Source organism: Palaemon carinicauda, chromosome 8 (genome assembly GCF_036898095.1).
Source record: "Palaemon carinicauda isolate YSFRI2023 chromosome 8, ASM3689809v2, whole genome shotgun sequence".
NCBI lineage: Eukaryota > Metazoa > Arthropoda > Malacostraca > Decapoda > Palaemonidae > Palaemon > Palaemon carinicauda.
Window position 1 is genome coordinate 60,793,004 of NC_090732.1, and position 21,511 is coordinate 60,814,514.

Here is a 21,511-nt window from a genome sequence, read left to right on the forward strand (position 1 = left end):
TGCAAATCAAAGATGACCACCTTGGGCTGAAAATGTTTTGGTTTGTGGGCTTTTCTGTAAATGATCCTACATTACAATAACACCTATTTATATGATTTAAGAATTCATAAGCACTATGTCTTTTGTGTTACCTAGACCTTTGCTATAATATAAAAAATAACTTTTTTTCTAAAAAAGGTTATTTGTGTTACTGAAGATGCCTATGGATCTTATGTTTGAATACAGTATATCTCGGAACACTTGGACAAATTATGATTTGCAACACACTTTATTGTTGTTGTTGTTCAATATTAATCATGTATGTAATAGTATAGGCCTTTCACTAAAGAATTTGTAACAATTGATTGTTAAGAAGTTGTTATCTTTTAATTTATTTCCGGTATCATGTACATAATTTGTAGTTTGTTTTCAGGAGGAGTCATCCTCGTCCAGTTCATCATCGGAGTCCATAGATGTGTCACTTTTTTTTTCATGTTTGTACAGGTTTGCAGCTTACACTCTTCTGTGCATGGGAGTCCACTAACAAGGCACTGACACTTTGGAAGCTGATAGATTTTTGCACATTTGCCCAAGAGGAACTCTAAGATGACTTGGGGTGCAGGAGAGCCTGTTAATGTTGTACTTCAGGCTTACCACTGCCTTGTATACACCAACCATGGCCATCTTGTGAGCGAAGTTCATTTAAGCAACTGATGTATGTTCGAGCTGCATGTAGATTGCATGTGAACTCCTGGAGTGCATCTTATAACTCGTCAGCCACATGCCAATGTTCACCGAGTGTAGTAAATACCTTCTGGAAATTCTGGTTCTGTTGCAGGAGTTTCAATCCTTTGAGTTTTCCTTGACCAGCAAAAGCACTAACTGGTTCGCAGCCAGTGAACACACTGAAACCTATGAAGGGTTTGCATATATCATGACCCAGACTTGCAGCAAGGTTGTTGATACTGATCAGTATCGATCATTTTTATTTGTTCCACATATCGTGCATTTGGCAACCAACGTTTTTGCATAGGGCAAGGGAGATAACCATGACATTTGTGTCCCCTAGAGTCAATAAGAGTGACTTGTATTCAGATTCAGTTGCAGGGTTAGCATGTAACAATAAGCATGTGTCGGCTTCTCCATGCATGCATTCCAATTCATCAACTTCTGACTCTGCATTAGATGTTATTGTGAATCGTCGTTCCTCAAAAATTACAAAAATCAAATTTTCTAGAAGTTGGTCCCGTCTTTCTTGATTCTCATGCCAATCGATGGCAAAGAAGTTGGTCAATTTAGCTTTGCTCTCGGGCCATGTAAGTAGGCGGCGCCAATCTTGAATTTTGTGGCTAGGACTAATATGTGAGAACAATATTCCTCTGTCTGTCCCCTTTCCTGTTGTTTCAGCTGTTTTGATCAACAAAGCATTGTACCTGTCAAACACTATGTCGACTCGAGAACATGATGCTGATGTTTGCAGTACAGTTCCGAGAAGGCGTTAAGACAACTCTGAGTATGTAATGTTGTCTCCTTGCATTTTGTGTACAATCCCCATGCCATCGATGATCGCAGCTAAAGGTAAATCAATGTGTTCATCTGAAGTCACACGTGCTTCAAGATTATGTGCCAGGCTGCCTTGTTGGTCTTTTTTGCAGGACCATCACAATTCACCAATGACCACCGTAAATGTCTGAGAGGATGCTGGAGAACTTTCATGTCCATTTTCCAGCTACTTGCTCTCGGCAGCATTCAAGAGAACGGTTGGTAATTAGCTTTCAAGACAGTTTCTTTGTTTTCTGATTTAGCTTTGCTTCTTTTCAAACTGTCAAATGACTTCAGTTGCAACTTATTCAGTGGGTTATAGAAGGCATTGCCTTTATCGAGTCTTAAATCAACAAACTCATGGTATGACTTCTTACCCTGATCTTGAGCTGTGAGGAGATCGCTTGCAACACTTTTCTGTGATGTGATACCAGATATACCCCTCAGTTTATCGAATACAGTTTGAAAGGGTCGATCCTGTTATTTTCCAGTACTTCAATTACAGACTGGACATCACATTCATCCTTCTAAATGTAAGATGGTACTAGATCTGGATGTTTAAGACCTTGATGTTCTGCAGTCAGGTAGTACTTTGATACTGCTGTTGGCTTCAAGCCAAAACCTCTTGTCCCACCAAGAGTTTGCGTGTCCCAATTAACAGTTTCTTTCACTATTTGGTTGACTGGGATACGTCCAAATATGTTGTTTTCACTGAGCTGAATGGAGAATCTGCCTTCCAAAAGGTGTTGGCAACTCACAGGAGTATATTCAAGTTTTGTCATTTGAACATTTTATATCAATAGGTAGTGGGCAAAATTTGCTTGTCATTACCAAAACACTTAGGAATCATGCTGTGTATTCCATGAAGGTGCATTATCCAGTTGCCTTCCCTGCAGGCACAAATGAGAGCCAGCAGAATTTCCTCCTGATTCAGATAGGACACTTTGAATGATGCTAGTGGACCAAACAGGAGTGCAGACAAAGTTTGTTTGTTGATGGGCATGTACTTCAGTAGCAAGGTTCATCAGGCATCAAAGTGCTGGCAAGTAATTTATGTGATTTTCTTCTATCCACTCTTTGGAACCTTTCTACATTAGATGCATCAATGCTTCATAAATGATCTTGTGGAGTCGAACACTACGGTTGTGTCAACCTTCAGTCACACTGTTGATTGATCCTTCTGCAATGACTCCACCACTGCCAAATCTCGAAGTCCAGCTTCTCCAAACCGCTTACCCAGTATGAACAGGAGATTGTATATTGTGTGAAAAGTTCCCATTTGCAAGATCACATTCCGAAAGGTTTCCTGATTTTGCCAGATGACCTCTACCGCTTTGGAGTACAAGGCTTGATAGAAAATGCAGATGACTTCTGGAAGATCGAGTGTAGTCATTATTTTCTTTGCCTGTTCAAGTATTTGATGCAAAGTTGACATTGAGATGCTGGGGAATTGATTATCGGTAAGTACCCTACTGTTTTGGGCTTTATGTCCACGTTGTCACTTATCAGAATGTTGAAGGCTGTCCATGAGCTCATTTGTTGATTTGTCGGGTCACTCATCCCCACTAACAACTATGAAAGGTTTTTATTCTTTGCTGAAGTGGCCTCCTCCTGTACATCCATAAGATGATCTAGAGTTATAGCAGTTGGGAATTTTCTCTCACTGCAATCATGGTATGGTCGAATAGATGCTATTGCAGGAAGTGACCATTCCTTGTCCTTTTGTATGACGATTTGGCGAGGGCGTGGAGCGACTGTCGATACCTGTGGCTAAACAATGATTCCATTCACACAACAGGATGTTCCTGCTCCATTGAGTTTCTTCTTGTCTCTATGTTGTCATATGTTAGTATTGTTGGAACGCCAACATGTGTTTGTGTCAGTAACAAAACACCCAATCCATATTGCTGATCCTGTTTCTGCAGACAAAGTGCTGTGTCTATTTCTTCCAGTGTTGAGTACAGTATGATACTCCATTGCCCAAACGGTTCAAAATCGTTATGATCTTAATATTTCCTTTAAGGGTCTTCACAGCCCAGGGAAGTAAAATGCCCTTTGATGTCTTCAGCTTACCCATTATAACTCCATACATAAGATCTTGGGAAAACGACCATACTAACTTTTGTCTTGACTTGTAGTCGCCTCAGAACCTTTGCGTCCAGTCAGAAGGGTGGTCAAAATCATCTACAACAGATCCGGTGTTCTGACATATTGCTCATCAAGCTAATCTCGGTGAGGGAACCAGGGTTATTCATGCTGCTCTGCCTTAATGACATTACTAAGAAGTACTGCAGATTTAGTTATCGCATGTTCCATACTCAGAATATGAGATGAATTTAGGTCAAGCTTATTTTTTCAGCCTGGTCAAAAACATCTGCAACAGATCTTGTGTACTGACATATTACTCATCAACCACATCTCGGTGATGGGGCCATTGGTTTTTATATTGCTCTGCCTTAATGACATTTCTAAGAAGTACTGCAGATTTGGTTATGACATGTTCCATACTTGATTATGAGATGAAGATGGGTCAAGCTTTATTCTCGTCATGTTTTCTCAAGCAAGTTTCTCCAAAGTGATACTGCTGGCCATGACCAGGAGTCTATTGTTATTTCCATAGATGATCTTTATGCACAGTTCAAGTTGTTTTTCAAGTCTGCGTCGTATGTGCTTCTTAGTATGTACCTTTATATCGGTTACTCTGTCAGCGTGCATAAATGACGCAAGCATCTCTATTAAGTTTGTTATGTACGCTATATGGTATTAAGCAATCAATTCTTGTCTGATGTAGTCAAAGAGCTGTTGGTAAGCATTTGACTCGAATAGAGTGTATGCTTCTTCTACAAATACCTATGTACTGGTTATGATCTGCAATAAAATCTGACATTTTTGGGCTCAAGCCATGTCGTCCTGATGGAAGTTCCTAAAGGGTAGCTTCCTTTGGTATATATAACTACGGCGATATTCCCAGAGAATTTACCTTAAGGTACCCAGAATTCTAACTCCTGGAGCGAATATCCCTAATAAAAGAACCAGGGATATCGCGAAATATGAGAGGACGTATTCTTGATACGCCACATAACAATCTGCACCCCGAACAGAGTTAACACCTCGAAGGGGTCAATTGGCAAGAAAACGAAAACGAGAAAGAAAGGAGAGCCACTCGCAAGGTATCTCTCCTCTCCCATTTTGTAAGCGTGCATTGCGCCGCTCACGGCGCCATCTGTATTCCTTTTTGCGTAGCTCAACAACTCGGTGTTTTTCCCTGTGTTATCTCGCAATTCTTGGATTATTTCAACTTTATAATGCTTTCTCCAACTTCTTCTGCTTCTGATAAGTTGAGTATTATTTCTTTTATGTATAAATGTAAGCTCTTGGTAATTTTAAAGTGATTCGATAGTGATATCGTTGTTACAAGAGCTGTTGCCTACCGGAGGCGTCCTGGACGCTGTCGCTCGCTATATATGAGTTATTTAGTTAGCCAGAGCGACGTTCCCGGCTGTTTTGCTTTAATAATTTTAGCTATTCAGCGTTACATAGGATTTCTTTATATGATGCTTTTAGTATTTCCGTTTTGGCGAAGGATTTGCCAATTCTGGCCTACGCTAGACCTTGTAGCCTAGTTGTTTGGCCCTAGTACTTTCCTGCATGATATTCAGATTTTCGAGTGTTTTAAAATTTTATTGAAGCTTTAGGCAGTTTTATACATTTAAGATTATGTTGATTTTCTTCCAAGATAGTATACGAGTGAGTTCGGTGATTTAGGTAATCGATTCTCTTTGCGCCTAGGCTAGTTGTCTATGGGGCCATAGTATACTTTCTCACACTCCCCGGTTGCTCTCTTCTCTTCGGAGAAGGTGTGCAATCCCTTTCCCTCTGTTTAAGCCTTGGGCTTAACCCTAATGGTTTATCTGAATTGACTTTAGATACAACTATTTTAGGGTGTTTCTGTTCTTTCCTGTTTCCAGTAAGTCTGGCTTCAGGAAGGGGGCAGGACATCAGAGTTCTTAGTCTGAGTCTGTTTCTGTCTAGCTTGTGGTTGAGATTCCCTTGCTAGGCTGACAGCAGACATAGGAGGCTTAGCCTCCTTAGTTCACTTTCGAAGGTTTCTGTACGAGATGATTCCTTCTTTTTGTGATCTAGCAGACTACTGTAGTCCAGTGTTGTTGTTCTCGGTGTGGAGGATGAGATCCTCTTTTCTGTGAATAGCAACGCCTTCCTTGCTTTGGTTCCGAGGGAGTTGGCAAGTATTGATGGCGTTCTTCCTCGGATCTCCCCTAGGCTAAGATGAGTTTTCTTGGCTGCGGGTGATTCATTACTAGAGCAAGGTTGGCAGGACCCTCTTCTCCCTTTTCCCCCTCTTTCCTTAGTGATGGCCTAGCCATTGCATTCATGTCTGTCATTCTACATCTGTACCTAGCATAGGTTAGGATGTGGGGTTGACTCAGTCCCTTGCCGGCCGGCAGTGCGTGCCGGCCAGCAAGGGTCTTCTGCTTTGAGTGCTGCCCGGACCTCCCTTGGTCTCTCATCCATGTTTGTCTGAAGAGCCAGATGGCATTGGTCAGGAAGCCTGAAGTTATATTCTCCCCTTCCTTATGTGCACTCTTTCGGGTTGCCGGGTTATGAGGCAGTACAGTCTCTTATCCCGGCATCCATTCTGTTTTTCTTCTAGTGTTGTACCCTAGCCCCTGCCGGCCTGAGTGACCGGCAGCTGGGCAGTCGGAGTTCTCTGGTTCTTTTGCTGCCGGACGGCATTGGTTGTATACCTTTGCCGGCCGGCTATATATCACACCATTGTCTGCCGGCCGCTACGATTAGTGGCCGGCAGCCGGGTGCGGTTGTTGTTTAGCTGCCGGCCGGCAATAGAAACACACCGAGGTTCTGCCGGCCGCTACGTTTGGCGGCCGGCAGCCGGGTGCTATCTTTGAACCAGCGTTCTTCCACCTTATAGTTTATAAGTAGTATACTTTGTAACTAGTTAAGGTGTGTGCCGGCCGGCACATTACCTTCTATACTGTAGCCAGTATTTTTCAGTATGGTATATGCTGTAGGGAGAAAACTATAGTATAGTATTTGTTACAACACTAAATTTTTCTAACACTTTTTTGTTGTCTTGTACAGCCCTTTGGTGTAACCCTACAGATAAAGAAAGTGAGTTCTTTCTTGTCTACTATCCAGCATTTTAAAATCACTTTTTGGGTGTGAGCTACACCTGTTTCCTCTGGAAATTATTTATTGGTTGCTCTAGAATAGATTAACCATACAATTTTATTATCTGGAAGGTTGCAGCAATTGACTGTGCGGGAAATACAAGGGTGTGTCTTTCCTTTCTAGTTTAGTTATGCTAAGCTATGTATATCCAGTGATACGTAGTTCACTTGATACTCATGGAATTTTCTTCTCTTTACAGGAGGACCATCCGAAGTGTGGAAGCGTTTTCTGCAACGTCCGCTGCAAGAACTTCTGCGGACATGATTTGTGTAGGAGGCGCGCAGTATGCGCAGTCTCCAAAGGTGATCTCCGGTATTGGGACCCGCAGGTATGTACCGTGTGCACAAACCTGATTACTGAGGCTTTTGATTCCCCTAAGACGGCGGAGTCAAGGGACGCAGCAAGGGAGAAGCTTCGTACCTGGGTAAGGGGCTTTCAGAAGAACACTTCTGGGCCCTATCTTCCAAGTGAGAAGATGAGGGCTTACCTTTTCCCCAAGGCGTCAGCTGAGGCAGTGATTCCCCAGCCTCAAGTGGAGATACCAATGGTTCAGATCCCCATGGATGCTGAAGTCGCGGACGCCCTGCAGGACATCCAATTGGACGATAGGATGTCGGAGGTGTCCGAGCGTTTGGAAGATGACCCTCTGGTGGAAGACCAGGATGAAGAGCAGGCTCCAGACAATGAAGAGGAAGAGGTCGACGAGGTGTCGGCTACTCCGGTTCAGGCCCCTGAACCTATTCCCTCAACATCGTCCTCTCTCCCAGATGAGCTGGGAAAGACCCTTTCCTCCATCGTTGGAATGATCCAACAGATGCAGAATGGAAAATAATGAGAAGGCTGCTGCAATGAAGCTGGAGATGCGGAGACTTGCAGCATCAAGTGGGCCCCAGAAGAAGCTCAGCGTGAAAGACCTTCCCTTGTGCTCAGATGCTAACCCTTGGAAGTATGCCGAGCACATGCCTATGACGACGGGAAAAATCGTCATTTCGGAGAATTTGGGCTCAGTCCCCCTTGAGGAGGTGGAATTCTGGCCCAGCAAGGAGTCGTACCCGGACAGCTATGTCCGCCTAAGGAAGGAACCAGCCTCTAAGGAAGAAACGGAGCCGAAGGAGGTCATGGTTTGGACCACGCTAAGGCTCAAGCTTTACTGTCAAGCTCGATGAAAGAGAGGGGCTTCACAAACTCAAAGGTACCTGCTTTGAGTAAGAAGCACCCTTCCTTTGTGTCCTCTCCTTCTAGAGCCTTCCCCTTTATGCAGAAAGGGTTTATGGCTGTGCTGAAAGCAGTCGAGGCAGGTAAGCCATGCCCCTCCTTGGAGGAGTGTAAACCTCTGTCTTTGGCCCTACCCATGGACCACAAGGACTGGAAGGACGTCCATCTTACCTTCTCAGTCGGGAAGTTGGAGGCTGATATTGCCGGACGTCAGTTCGGTGAAAACCTCCCCAAGCTGTCTGACTTTCTTTTGCGAAGGGAGCTTGAGACAAAAGAAAGACTTGCTGCCTCAATGTCTCATCAAATGACTCTTAGAGACAATGGCAAGTGACCCCAAGGTCCATGAAATGTTCATGGTAGTGGCTAAGACACACCTAGTCACAGTGACGAAGGACCTTTATAGCTTCGTCAGAGCTAGGAGGGCTTGTAGGGAGTTCGTGTTCGCCTCGGCTGCGGTGAGGCACGAGCCAAGGAAGCTAATCTCCTCCAACATTTGGGGCAAAGACCTCTTCCCTAGTGAAGCGGTCAAGGAGGTTGTAGATAAGGCCGCCATGGAGAATAGAAACCTTCTCCAGAAGTGGGGCCTATCTCTCAAGAGAAAGTCTTCCCCGGATGAGGGTCCCCAACCAAAGAGGGAGACTAAGAAGACTAGGCTACCCTCTCGGCCAGCCAAGCCATTCAGACAGCAGCAGCAGCAACTTCCTATGCCTACAGTGCCCCAGATGGTGGCACAAACCCCGACCACGTACCAGGGGGTACCCCAATCCGTGTCGATGCAGTCTCCGGCATTTAACCCAGCGTTCGAAGGGCAGTCAACTACCTTTCGAGCGAAGCCTAGAGGAGCAGCCAGAGGTTCATCTAGACGCCCCTCAAGGGGGAGGGGATTCAGGGGTGGTCGCGGTCAAGGAGGCAAGGCCTCAGGGCAACAACAGTCAAAGTGAGATGATACTGGTAGGAGGGAGACTTCAGAATTTTTGGGATCGGTGGACCTTCAATCCCTGGGCCTACAGCCTACTCAAGAATGGACTGGGTTGGAGCTGGTACAGCACTCCACCCCCGTGCCCTCGATTTTTCCAACACTACACCCCCGTTCTGGAGGAGTAAATTCAAGAAGTGTTGGAGAAAAGAGTACTGTAATCCGAAGGGTAAAGTCCATCAAATTCCAAGGGAGGCTGTTTTGTGTTCCCAAGAAGGACTCAGAAAAACTCAGAGTCATTCTGGACTTGTCGCCATTCAACAAGTTCATAGTGAACTGCAAGTTCAAGATGGTAACACTGCAACACATAAGGACCTTACTGCCCAAGAGGGCATTTACCGTCTCCATAGATTTGTCAGACACCTATTAGCTCGTTCCAATCAATCGTCAACTCTCCCCCTACCTAGGGTTCAAGCTACATCGAAGGCTCTAAGCCTTCAGAGCCATGCCATTCGGGCTAAACATAGCCCCAAGGATCTTCACGAAGCTTGCGACCGTAGCTCTCAAACAATTACGCCTAAAGGGAATCCAGGGGGTAGCCTACCTGGACGACTGGCTGGTGTGGGCAGCATCCAAGACAGACTGTTTGCAAGCTTCCCTACAGGTGATCCAGTTCCTAGAGTATCTAGGCTTCAAGATCAACAGAAAAAAGTCTCGACTTTCTCCATCTCAAAAGTTCCAGGGGTTGGGAATCCACTGGGACCTAGTGTCACACCAACTCTCCATCCCGGCGAAGAAGAGAAAGGAGATAGCTGGTTCTGTCAAGAGACTTCTGGATTCCGAAAGGATATCAAGACGCGAACAGGAGAGAGTGCTGGGTTCTCTCCAGTTTGCCTCAGTAACAGACCCGGTGCTAAGAGCACAGCTAAAGGATGCAGCCGGAGTTTGGAGAAGTTATGCATCAAACGCGCGAAGAGATCTGATAAGACCAGTTCCGCTTCGTCTACGTACGCTTCTCAGGCCTTGGTCCCAAGTCAGGCAACTAAAGAAGTCGGTACTTCTTCAGCCACCTCCCCCCTCGTTGACTATTCACACAGACGCCTCGAAGGAGGGGTGGGGAGGTCATTCTCATCTGAAGAAGTCCCAAGGAACTTGGTCCAATCTATTCAAGACATTTCACATAAACCTTCTGGAAGCTATGGCAGTACTCCTTACCTTGAAGAAAGTCTCCCCTCGTCGCTCGATCCACATAAGGTTGGTGCTGGACAGCGAGGTGATTTTGAGATGCTTGAATCGACAAGGATCGAGGTCACCACCACTCAACCAGGTGATGTTGGCCATCTTTCGACTGGCGGAAAAGAAGAAGTGGTACCTGTCGGCAGTTCACCTTCAAGGAGTCCACAATGTGACAGCGGACGCTCTATCCAGGTTCACACCGATAGAGTCGGAATGGTCCCTAGACGCAGGATCATTCTCCTTCATCTTGAGTCAAGTCCCAGAACTGCAGATAGACCTCTTTGCGACGAAAGACAACAAGAAGTTACCCCTTTACGTGTCCCCGTACGAGGATCCCTTGGCGGAAGCAGTGGACGCGATGTCCCTCGACTGAAACAGATGGTCCAGGATTTACCTGTTTCCTCCTCACAACCTTCTATTGAGGGTCCTCAACAAACTGAGATCTTTCAAGGGAGTAGCGGCAATAGTGGCTCACAAATGGCCGAACAGCGTGTAGTTCCCTCTGCCATTGGAACTACGGCTGAAGTGTCTACCGTTACCAGATCCAGTTCTGACCCAGCGAGTTCAGAAGGCGACTGTCTGCGCTTCATCACAGAAAACCCGGAACCTGCAGCTCATGATTTTCTCTCCCTAGCGGTGAGAAAACGTTTCGGGATTTTGAAAGATAGTATAGACTTCCTAGAGGAATATAAGTGCAAATCTACTAGAAGGCAATATGGGTCTTCATGGAAGAAATGGGTGGCCTTTGTCAAGGCGAAGAATCCGCAAAAGATCTCGACGGACTTCTGCTTATCTTTCTTCATCCACTTCCATGGTCAAGGGTTAGCAGCCAACACAATATCAACGTGTAAATCTGCTTTGACAAGACCCATTTTATATGCCTTCCAGGTCGACCTCTCTACCGATATTTTTAATAAAATTCCGAAAGCCTGTGCTAGGCTCAGACCATCAGCACCTCCAAAGCCCATTTCATGGTCTTTAGATAAAGTTCTTCATTTCGCTTCGCTGTTGAACAATGAGGAGTGTACTTTAAAGGAATTGACCCAAAAAGTTATTTTCCTGTTTGCGCTCGCGTCGGCGGCCAGGGTTAGTGAAATTGTAGCCCTCTCGAGAGAGGAGGGTCGTGTTCAGTTCTTGGATGGGGGAGAACTGAACCTGTTTCCGGATCCTACGTTTCTCGCCAAGAACGAGTTACCCACCAACAGGTGGGGTCCCTGGAGAATCTGCCCTCTGAAAGAAGATGCATCTCTATGTCCAGTGGAATGCCTAAAGGTCTATTTTTGTAGAACTTCAGACTTCAGTGGTGGTCAACTATTCAGGGGAGAAACATCAGGCTCAAATTTATCTCTGAAACAATTTAGGGTGAAAATCACCTATTTTATTCGCAGAGCGGATCCAGACAGTACACCCGCAGGTCACGATCCGAGGAAAGTTGCCTCATCCTTAAATTTCTTTAATTGTATGGATTTCGAACATCTTCGTTCATACACTGGCTGGAAGTCTTCCAGAGTGTTCTTTCGTCACTATGCGAAGCAAGTGGAGCAACTGAAGAGGTCTGTGGTAGCAGCGGGTAGTGTCGTTAACCCTGCTGTTTAACTCTGCGAGGAACAGTGGATTTAATTGGGACGATTAATTCCGGGGTGAGTGTGTAGTTACGAACTGTTCTACAAACTAAGTGTTAGGGCACTGGGTTGCCCACATTGACTGTTCCACATTCAAAGGTGAACCTAGCATAAGTGCAGACATGTGTGCCGAGCGTTTCTAACGCTAATGTAACTGATTAGTAATACAGACTTTTATGATTTTGATACCTCGGTATGTTAAAAGTGGTGCTAATGTTTTTCTTTCAGATAAACAAGTTTTCTGTTTACTATCATGCTTATGCTTATTTATTGGTTATCCTCCTCTTATATATATATAATTGTTGTTTAACCTTTTTTATTTATTGTTTGTCAATAAACTAGTTCTTGTGAACCTTGCGTGTCCTTCACCTGTGTCAATTTATTTGAAATAATTTAGCATTACGTTTCTATGTATATTTATCTGGGATAATTCTAATAGATTGTTCCTTTATGCAAGCATTCTTTGCATTGGTTTATGTTTTCCCTTGGCGGGAGGACTCCATGCCCTAAGGGGACGGTGGCGGATATGCAAGTTTTCCTCCTACTCGGATATAAACCTTTGTCCAATCCAGTATTGAACGGGGAACTGGTCGATATTTCATATTGACTCAGTGGTTCTTTACAAACTATGCTTTACATGATATAGGGTGAGACCACTATATTGGCTTGTCTGTTATTCATACATAGGTATATGTACTCTTCGAGACTTTTCCAGAGTCTAGTATGACTCTTCCCTGTAGGGGGCAGGAAGCACTAACATGGTCTATGGTTAGTTGAAAAGATGTATGACGGTAACATCTTAGGTCTCTAGGTCTAGTTGGCCGGGAAATACCTTTGGGGAGTACGGCACGTTTTGAGAATCCACAGATACAGTAATGCTCGGGTATACTTCCATCAGGACGACATGGCCTGAGCCCAAAAAACTGATTTTGAGCGAAGCGAAAAATCTATTTTTGGGTGAGATGGCCATGTCGTCCTGATGGACCCCCCCTTCCATTTCTTCTAAAGGGCTGTAGGTCACCTCCCTACACACAGTATCTGTAGCACCTCGTGTATCGCTACAAGGAATACAGATGGTGCCGTGAGCGGCGCAATGCACGCTTACGAAACGAGAGAGGAGAGATACCTTGCGAGCGGCTCTCCTTTCTTTCTCTTTTTCGTTTTCTTGCCAATTGACCCTTTCGAAGTGTTAACTCTGTTCGGGGTGCAGATTGCTATGTGGCGTGTCAAGAATACGTCCTCTGATATTTCGTGATATCTCTGGTTCTTTTATTAGGGATATTCGCTCCAGGAGTTAGAATTCTGGGTACCTTAAGGTAAATTCTCTGGGAATATTGCCGTAGTTATATATACCCAAGGAAGCTACCCTTTAGGAACTTCCATCAGGACGACATGGCCATCTCACCCAAAAATAGATTTTTCGCTTCGCTCAAAATCCGTTTATTATGGAGTTCTTACCTTCGAGACAGATAGTAGCAGCTAACAGCGGTGTGTACGGAGGAGGAGGGAGAGACTTGATGACAACCCGTTCGGTACGGTATGGTACACTTTTGTAACACTACTCAACATAATTTAAACTTTAAATTTAACTCAAATGAAATTAGCTTACTGTACACACACTTAAAAGTAAATGTTAATCTTATGTTACACTAAACTTAATTCTAACTTTGTTTTTATTTTCATTTTTTTACTCTTCTTCTTCCGGCTTGGCATATTTTGTCTCACTTTTTGACGCACTTTCACCTTCATTTTTTGCTGGCCTTTTTAAAAGGAACCCCTCTAGGGATGTTAGCTTTTGTTTTAAAAGGAACCTATCTAGGGATGTTAGCTTTTGTTTCCCCGTCAAAATGTTATGAAAATGACATACACAAGTGTCGTCACAAAAGGCTTAACGCACGACCACACGCCAACTCATTCGGGTGCTTCTTTTCTGTAAAATCAGAAAACTCCTGCCACTTCACTAACATGTCTCTGATTTCCTTCTTTATAGCATCCTTTTGCTTGAGGATGGCACATACTGTTGATGTACTCTTCTCATATTGGCGAGCCAGCTCAGTCACTCGTACACCACTCTCATGTTTTTCAATTATTTCATGCTTTATCTTGATTGTCATCATACACTTTTTCTTTTCACTACCCTTGTTTGCACTCGCTTGCTTTAGACTCATTGCTTATTCACGTAATTCTGTACTGATTAACGCAAAAAAACACGTAAAAAATGCAAATACTACTGCCGATGCTCGGAGATAACTTTACGCGACGGAGATCCGATGGGAAAGAATGAGCTATGCTGTCCTCGTGAGCAGTCTCTCGCACTCTTGGCCACCGAGCGGTCGCCTAGGAAACCGTCTCGTATCCTCGTATCCCAAATTTGTCTTGTAGCTCGGGGCAAAAATTTGCTCGAAACTTTCCTCATATTTCAAATTTCTTGTACGTAGGGACACTCGTATGTTGAGGTACCCTGTATTACTGTACTTTACAAGTTTATTGAAAGGGAAGAAAACTGGAAAATTTATAGCTCAGTGGTGAATGTTGATAGAGTCAAGCTTTCAGAGAGAAGCCATATCAACATGGGGTGAGTACAGTGTAGAAATAAATCTTATCCAAATTTTGCTGTTCCCATTTTTGGTTGCTCATTTTATAAAGAAAATTAGAATCTGACTAATCCTATGTAATATGGTTTTACATTATTTTACCCACAGGAAGATGTGTATTCAGCATGGGAAAAGATGAGGAATGACGAGGTTGATAAACAATTATATGCATATAAGAGAAAACAGGTGTTAGAAGAGATTGAGAGAAAGAAGAAAGAGTTGAAAGCCAAAGAAGATATCTTCACTTTCTTTGAGAAGAAGGATGAACTGGAAATGCTTTTAGATCGAAAACCTGTGTACGTAATACTTTTTTTTTTATTTGTTGTAATAATGATGTCATCATAATTTACAAACATTTCTTTCAGGCTTTCCACTAGGAAACAGGTGAGACATTTCTTAAATGGGTAGACTATTGGTGGGTTACCAACATTGATATTTGACTATTTGGAACTACTCAATATTTTTCTAGTTGTGGTGGTTTGGTAAGTGTTGATTCATTGTTATATCCAGCCTCACACTTGATTTCATTGAGTGGCTTTTGATACCTTATTCTACTTGATGATGAACAACTTATCCAGAACAGAGAAAATTAGTGGTTTGAAAATTATTATTCAGGTCACCATACAGCTATAAATGTGGTGTGGTATCAATGATGTCTATTTATTTATGCTTTTCTGTATCTGTCAATATGAGGCTTTGTTTGTATCCAAGTACAACATGGCATTTTATGCAAGCCAGTGTGAAACTTAGCATTATGATATCAAGTATGGTTCTCACTCTTATTTGTAAGTATGGAGGTGCATAAATGCAAGGCGCCTCAGTCTTTCAGATCATAGAGTGTTATCCTTTATTGAATATAAGGATAGGAGAGAGAAAGATGAAGCCCATAAAGTGGCGGCTTTTCAGATGATCAAGTTTTGACCAGTATATTCTTTCTTCCATTCTCTCTGTTTCTCTTACTGCCACTCTTTCAACCATTCCTGTTTCCTTTCCTCACTTCTAATCTCAAGTTCCCCATTAGATCCAAACTATTATGTAGCAGAACATTGGTATGTTGAAAAAAAATGGTAGATTCAACTACAGCTTCCTCCATAGTGCTTTAGAAATTCATAAATCCCCTATGTAGTAGTTAATTTATTGGAGCCAACTCCTTTGTATCCTGTAATCCCAGGTTGATCAGCAAACATTAAAGCTGTAAAAATGGCAGAACCAGCAAGGTCCATGAAGTGACCATTGATTTATACCTCTCTCTGCTCAGTTGTTAAGTCAAGTAAAGGATTGTACTTGTCTGCTGAAGTCAATTCTGACAGTCTCTTTGCATTAAGGTAAGAGATAGAGACATATTAGCTCCTCAGAGGAATTTGATATATCAGTTGACAACTCTAGGTTAGTTAGAACTTTAAGATAATAATTTCATTAAAAATACTTTGGAGTAAACCTTTAGAATCTTTGACATTACCTCAAGCCACCTCTGGTGCCTCAGTAATCTTGATACATTCAACCCTTACCTTAGCCTTCTTGCAGCCATCATGTTGGCATCAAATACATATATGTATAAAAGAGAGAATATTAATGGTATCTATAGTTACAGTGCTGTAATCAAACTTTTGAATTGTATATCACTTCTGAAATTTATATCTACAGACGGCATTTCTATGCGATAGGGTTATGTTTCTCAGAAAATTATTAAGGTAATCCAGAGGATAAAGCCCTCAATATAATTTAGGTTGGATAGGAATAGGTTCTTAGAAACTTGAAAATAAAAAAGAAATAGCTAATGAGCCCTTCTGATGGTATTTTTGTTGCAGTAGCACAGACAGCCAAAGCTTTTTTTAAACCCAAGGGTTTTTATGGTTCTTGCACTTTTTTTGACACTTATTCCTTCTGCTGCTCCTGCTCCTCAATTTGCTTTTGTGCCCATTTCCATGTGTGGTGCTGCATTAGTCTTTGAAACTTGCTCATGATTATGTAACTCTAGCAACTCCTATCCTTGCTCTTGCTTCTCTTAATGTCTGCTTGTACACATATACAGTATAGGCATATGTTATTGTGCCTCTTTCATTTTCACAAGAAATTGGGGAAACTTGTGACTTCTCTACTCTTCATTCTCAGCAGAGTTGTATGGACTTTTGTCTTGCCACCCTGTTGTTCCTGCTGTCCCTCCTTAAACTGCATGCATTTATTTAGCTCTCTTTGAGTTTGCTCCTTCATATCCATGTCCTTCAACTACTACTTTCCTTCCATAGAAAGAAATTTTATCCTCTCAGAGGCATGTCATGGTGGAGAGTGCCATCTCTCCTAACTTGGGTTTATTTTGTCATAGCGCTGACTTTGATTTGCATTTGGAAGCTTGATCCATTTCTCTGTTTCGTACTTTCATGCAAGATTTGCAAGTTATATCCTGAGCAAGTACAAAAAGTGCAATTGGGAAAAGACTACTGTTGCATCTCTTCTGATGGCTATACCTTCCCACTCCCATGATATTAAACCAAACTTCACTAGTTCAGGTAAAAAATTCTGAAAGGTTTCGTACAAAGTTCTTTACAAAGTTACCAATACATGACGGATCTATTTAATGTTGTTATTACCTCCGCTAAGGAGGTATTGCTATCGAGTTGGTTTATTTATTTATGTCTGTGAACATTTGTTTATGGACAGGCTTACTTAATTATTTTTACTTTGATAGCTGCTTTTCCAGTTACATACAGCAGGGGAACCCCACTATCTACAGGACCTCCACTGACGTTTTACCTTGTTTGTTCAGAGTATTTAACATTTCATATCACATATTATTCATATACTGTTAAATTGTCACTGTGAAAAGACTCATGAAATAAGAAAGTCTTCAGTTTCCTCTTGAAAGCCTTAATGTCTTCAATCATTCAAATGTTTCGTGGGAGCTTATTATATAGTCTCGGGGCCGCATATTTAAGGGCTCTGTAGCCTAAAGTAGACATATATCTAGGTTCCAAAAGTTTGAAGCCATCTGTAACTATTCTCGTGTCGACACGATTTGTTGGCTGCGCAATGTGTAGCAATTCTTTCAAGTATTTTGGATGTCCGGTTCTGATAACTTGGTGGGTTATTGTATATATTTTAAATTCAATTCTCGCTTTAATCAGCAGCCAGTGTAAATCGATTAGTATAGGGGGGATCCTTTCTCTAGGTGGGACACCTTTTATCAGTCTTGCTCCTCTGTTTATTATGTTTTGTAATTTCTTAAGTTGCACTTTTGATAAATTGTTGTAGATAGAGTTGCCGTAGTCAATCCTGGTAATAACACAGTTTATCACAAGTTTCTTTACAGAATTTTTGTCCAGGTACTTTTTTATAAACACAATATTTCTTAGATGATAACCAGCAGTTTTTATTACATTATTTATTTGGGCGTTTAGAGATAGGTTACAGTCAAGAAATACACCTAGATCTCGAACTTTACTAGATATCGGCACCAAGCCATTATTTTTGTTCATTTGAATATCACCTAAGTTTCTCACGCAGTTTCTCTTGCCCACCACCATGAATTCAGTTTTCTTCTCATTTAATTTTAATTGTTTAAATGTCATCCATTCTCTAACACTATCAAGGATTCGGTAGCAGTTCATACACCACTGTATCACAAGCAGCACTGAGATCGTGCAGTATTAACATACCACATCTATTTTCCTCCATCATTTCTAGCATATCATTTAGAACAGAGCAGATGGCTGTCTCTGTAGAGTATAGTTTTCTGTAAGCAGATTGGTTGTCAGGCAAAGCTTCTATTACTTCTAAGTGGCTGACTAGTTGTTCAAGAATTACATATTCAAGCAGTTTTGAGACAAAGGATTGATTTGAAATAGGTCTATATGAGCTTAATTCCTGGTAGTCCAGTGCATTTTTCAAAACTGGTGGGAATGTAGCCATTTCTCAGATTTAGGAAACTTACATTCATCAATGCTTGCATTTGCTATTCTCATTATTATTTTGGCTAGACTAGAAAAGTCTCTCCAATTACTCCAGATAATGGCATAGGATCAATCGCGCAGTTTGTTTTCTTTGCTCTCTTGATAATTTTGGTGATGTCATCTTGTATTATGTTGTTAAATCGTGTTAATTTTGTCTGTGTGCCTGGTGTCTCATTAATCTGATGTTGAGTACAGTATTTACAAATGACCTGGTTATGTTTTCAATTTTGTTTTTAAAGAATACTAGAAAGTTATGTGCTAGTTCTTGGTCACTGTATCCATCAAGTAGCTTCTTTTCTTTTACATTTCCCATTATACCATTCAATAGACGATATAACTTATTTATGTCTGTTGCTGCTTCGAGGGTCTTTCTCTTATAGTATTCACTTTTTTTTCTCCTTAGTAGGTAGTTATATTGACACGCAGCAGTTTTGTACCCTACCCAAGTAATTTCAGTTTTTAACCTATTCCACTTTCTTTCTTTACATCTTTTTCCCTCTTTTTTACCAAAGTCTCTCCATCAAACCAAGGAGATTGGTCTTTTACGGTAATAGTCTTTTCCATCGGTGGGCACATGGTATCCTATTCACTTTTACTCACTTTTTTGTAAGTGGTCATAAGACAGTTAGCAAACTTAGCTCCTAACAGACGTTGGTCATCATGATCACAGGGAATGTTGATAGCATCTTTTATTTTCTTTATAACTTCTTCAATAAATATGGTAGGAGAAAAATTTGATTTATGTCTAAAGTTTATTTTCTTTACTAATGCATGTTTCTTTAGAGGTAGACTAAACGTAATAAGTTTGTGTACTGGGGAGATAGTACATTTCTCTTCGACTTTTATATCATATACAATATTATTCATGTCATCACTTATAACTAAGACTAGCATATGGCCCGTTAAAGTAGTTGTGCAGTCGACATTATTCAATAGTCGATATGATTCTAGTAACTCACTAAATGCCAAATCGTCAGGATTGGATGCGTCATTCATCCAAAAATTGAAGTTTCCACAGATAACTAATTCGTTTTTCTCCATGATAATCATCTCAATGAGAGCACCGAATTCTTCAAAAAAAGATACTAGAGTTTGTTCTAGGAGGTTTGTAGATTGTTACAAAGGATATTCTTCTATTTTTTGGCGTAAATTTTATTTCTATATATTCAAAGCTTGTTACACTAATTCTATTCAATGTTTATAGATTTGAGTAACTTTTATGAATAAAGAGTCCTACACCCCCACCAGACCTACGTTCTCTCGGTATGTGAAAGAAGGCATGTGTGGGGGGCGTCATTTCAGTGATCTTTGCCATGTCCAAGTTATTTAGCCTTGTTTCAGATAATGCTAGCATATCTAAATATTTCTCATTTATCAATTCTCGAATTTGAACAGTCTTATTACCTACAGATTGTATATTTACATAGCCACAGTTTATGACATCCCTAGTAACCATGATCTGTATTTTCCGCTAGTCTTTTCAATTCCACGTCAAAAGCATTGCAGTCTCTAGAATTTACTGTATGGTCACTTAGTCTGTTTAACTTTGTGCAGTTTATACACTTTGGCACTTGCGAATTACACTCCCTGGTGGAGTGTCTCCCTGAACATTTCCCGCAGACTTTATCTTCATTCTTAGACTTGCAATCTTTTTCAAAATGCCTATACCTCTGACAGTGGTAGCAGGTGATCACGTGGTACCTATCACGTATGTTATAGATACCCCATCGTACCGAAACTTTGTCCCCATTATCATGAATAGCCCTCCGAACTTCAGGATCACATTTCAGCACATGGTGGGTGGTCCTCCCGAGGCATTTTCCTTCAGGACTACACTTATCTTATCTTCTATATTTTGGATATGGTCCAGGCAGCTATTTCTTTGAATCAAAGCATTTACTACATCATCTTCATCATTGTATACATTGCATATCATTATTTTGGGTTTTAGTTTTCTGATTTTTCTCGTTTCAGTGTCAGCCACCAATGTCTGAATTTTGTTTGCCGCCTCTTCTCTGATCATATTGTTTGCAAAGTTTACAACAACATTTCCATTTGTAGTTGACCTCGTGTTAAGTATAGGAATGTCTTTAAGTGCTTGTTCAACCTCACGTTTTCTTTCAGTAATTTTAGTTGTATTGTTTGATTTAATTATCAACAGATTTTTTTCCTTAACTTTGTCAGCAAATTCTGGTTTCTCCAGTTTTGGGTCTATCAATGTTTGAAGTGTTGCTTTAATTGATTCCATATTCATGGCAAGAATGTCAACTTTTTCAGTGAGGTCGGTGATCTGGGTGGAATTTGCTGTGTCTCCGCCAAGGTCTGCAAGTTTGTTTTCCAAGTCATCTATTTTCCCATCTTGTTCGTTCAGGGCCAGATTACTCATGTTTACATCTTCCTTTAATTTTGATATTACTAAATTGTTTTGTCTGGCATCCCGTACGCAGTGGGGTCATAACCAATCTAGGTTATTCCGGTCAATCTCACTGATGGCTGTCACTATATGCACGCATCTCTTATGGTAGAGTCTGTTACATTCACATACTACTATCCTTATTTTCCATTCTCCATCTGTTTTATTACATTTGAAGCAGATATACAGTAGTTAGGAGCAGACATGGGGTACTGTTTCTTATCACTTAGGTTTCTCCATAAGATTAACTAATATCTTTTTAGTATTCTAAGCGAGAAACACAAAGCTAAAACATGACTCAGGGCATGAATAGCAGAGCTCGACACAACACGTCAACGCACTAGCACTGTATATTATCATTGAAACCACATGACGGGGTTTGATGAAATTTTCACCAAAGATAGGCCTTAGGACATAGACGACCCCATTAAATTTTGGAAGTGATGCAGATCCAGAGTTGCGTTTTTCGTGTTTCTGTGGACAGAATTACGACAAAACTACTTAATGGATTTTGGCAATTTTCATCACAGATTGATCCTAGGTCATGGACCTCTCCATTAAATTTTGGAGACGATCTGTATCCAGATTCTTGATATGGATTTGCTTTTTTTGCCATTTTAAAGATAACTACTTGTGGGATTTTGAGAAAATTTCCACCACAGATAGACCTTAGGTCATGGACAACCTCATTAAAGTTTGGAGATCATCAGAATTTGCATTTTTAACCATTTTAAAGATAACATGGAAACTATTTGACAGAATTTGACAAAGTTTTCAGCAAGGATAGATCTTAGGTCATGGACAACCCCATTAAATTTTGGAGATGATTCGGATCA

General features: G+C 41.5%; 1 protein-coding gene across 1 annotated transcript in view; it reads left to right on the top strand.

The window, feature by feature from the left end:
* The window catches only part of LOC137645741 (uncharacterized), a 326,800-nt gene that overhangs the window by 264,654 nt on the left and 40,635 nt on the right, over positions 1 to 21,511 (top strand). Inside the window, exon 8 of the mRNA XM_068378640.1 lies at positions 14,424 to 14,611. Coding sequence (XP_068234741.1) covers positions 14,424 to 14,611 — 188 coding nt within the window. The remainder of the gene's footprint in view (positions 1 to 14,423; positions 14,612 to 21,511) is intronic.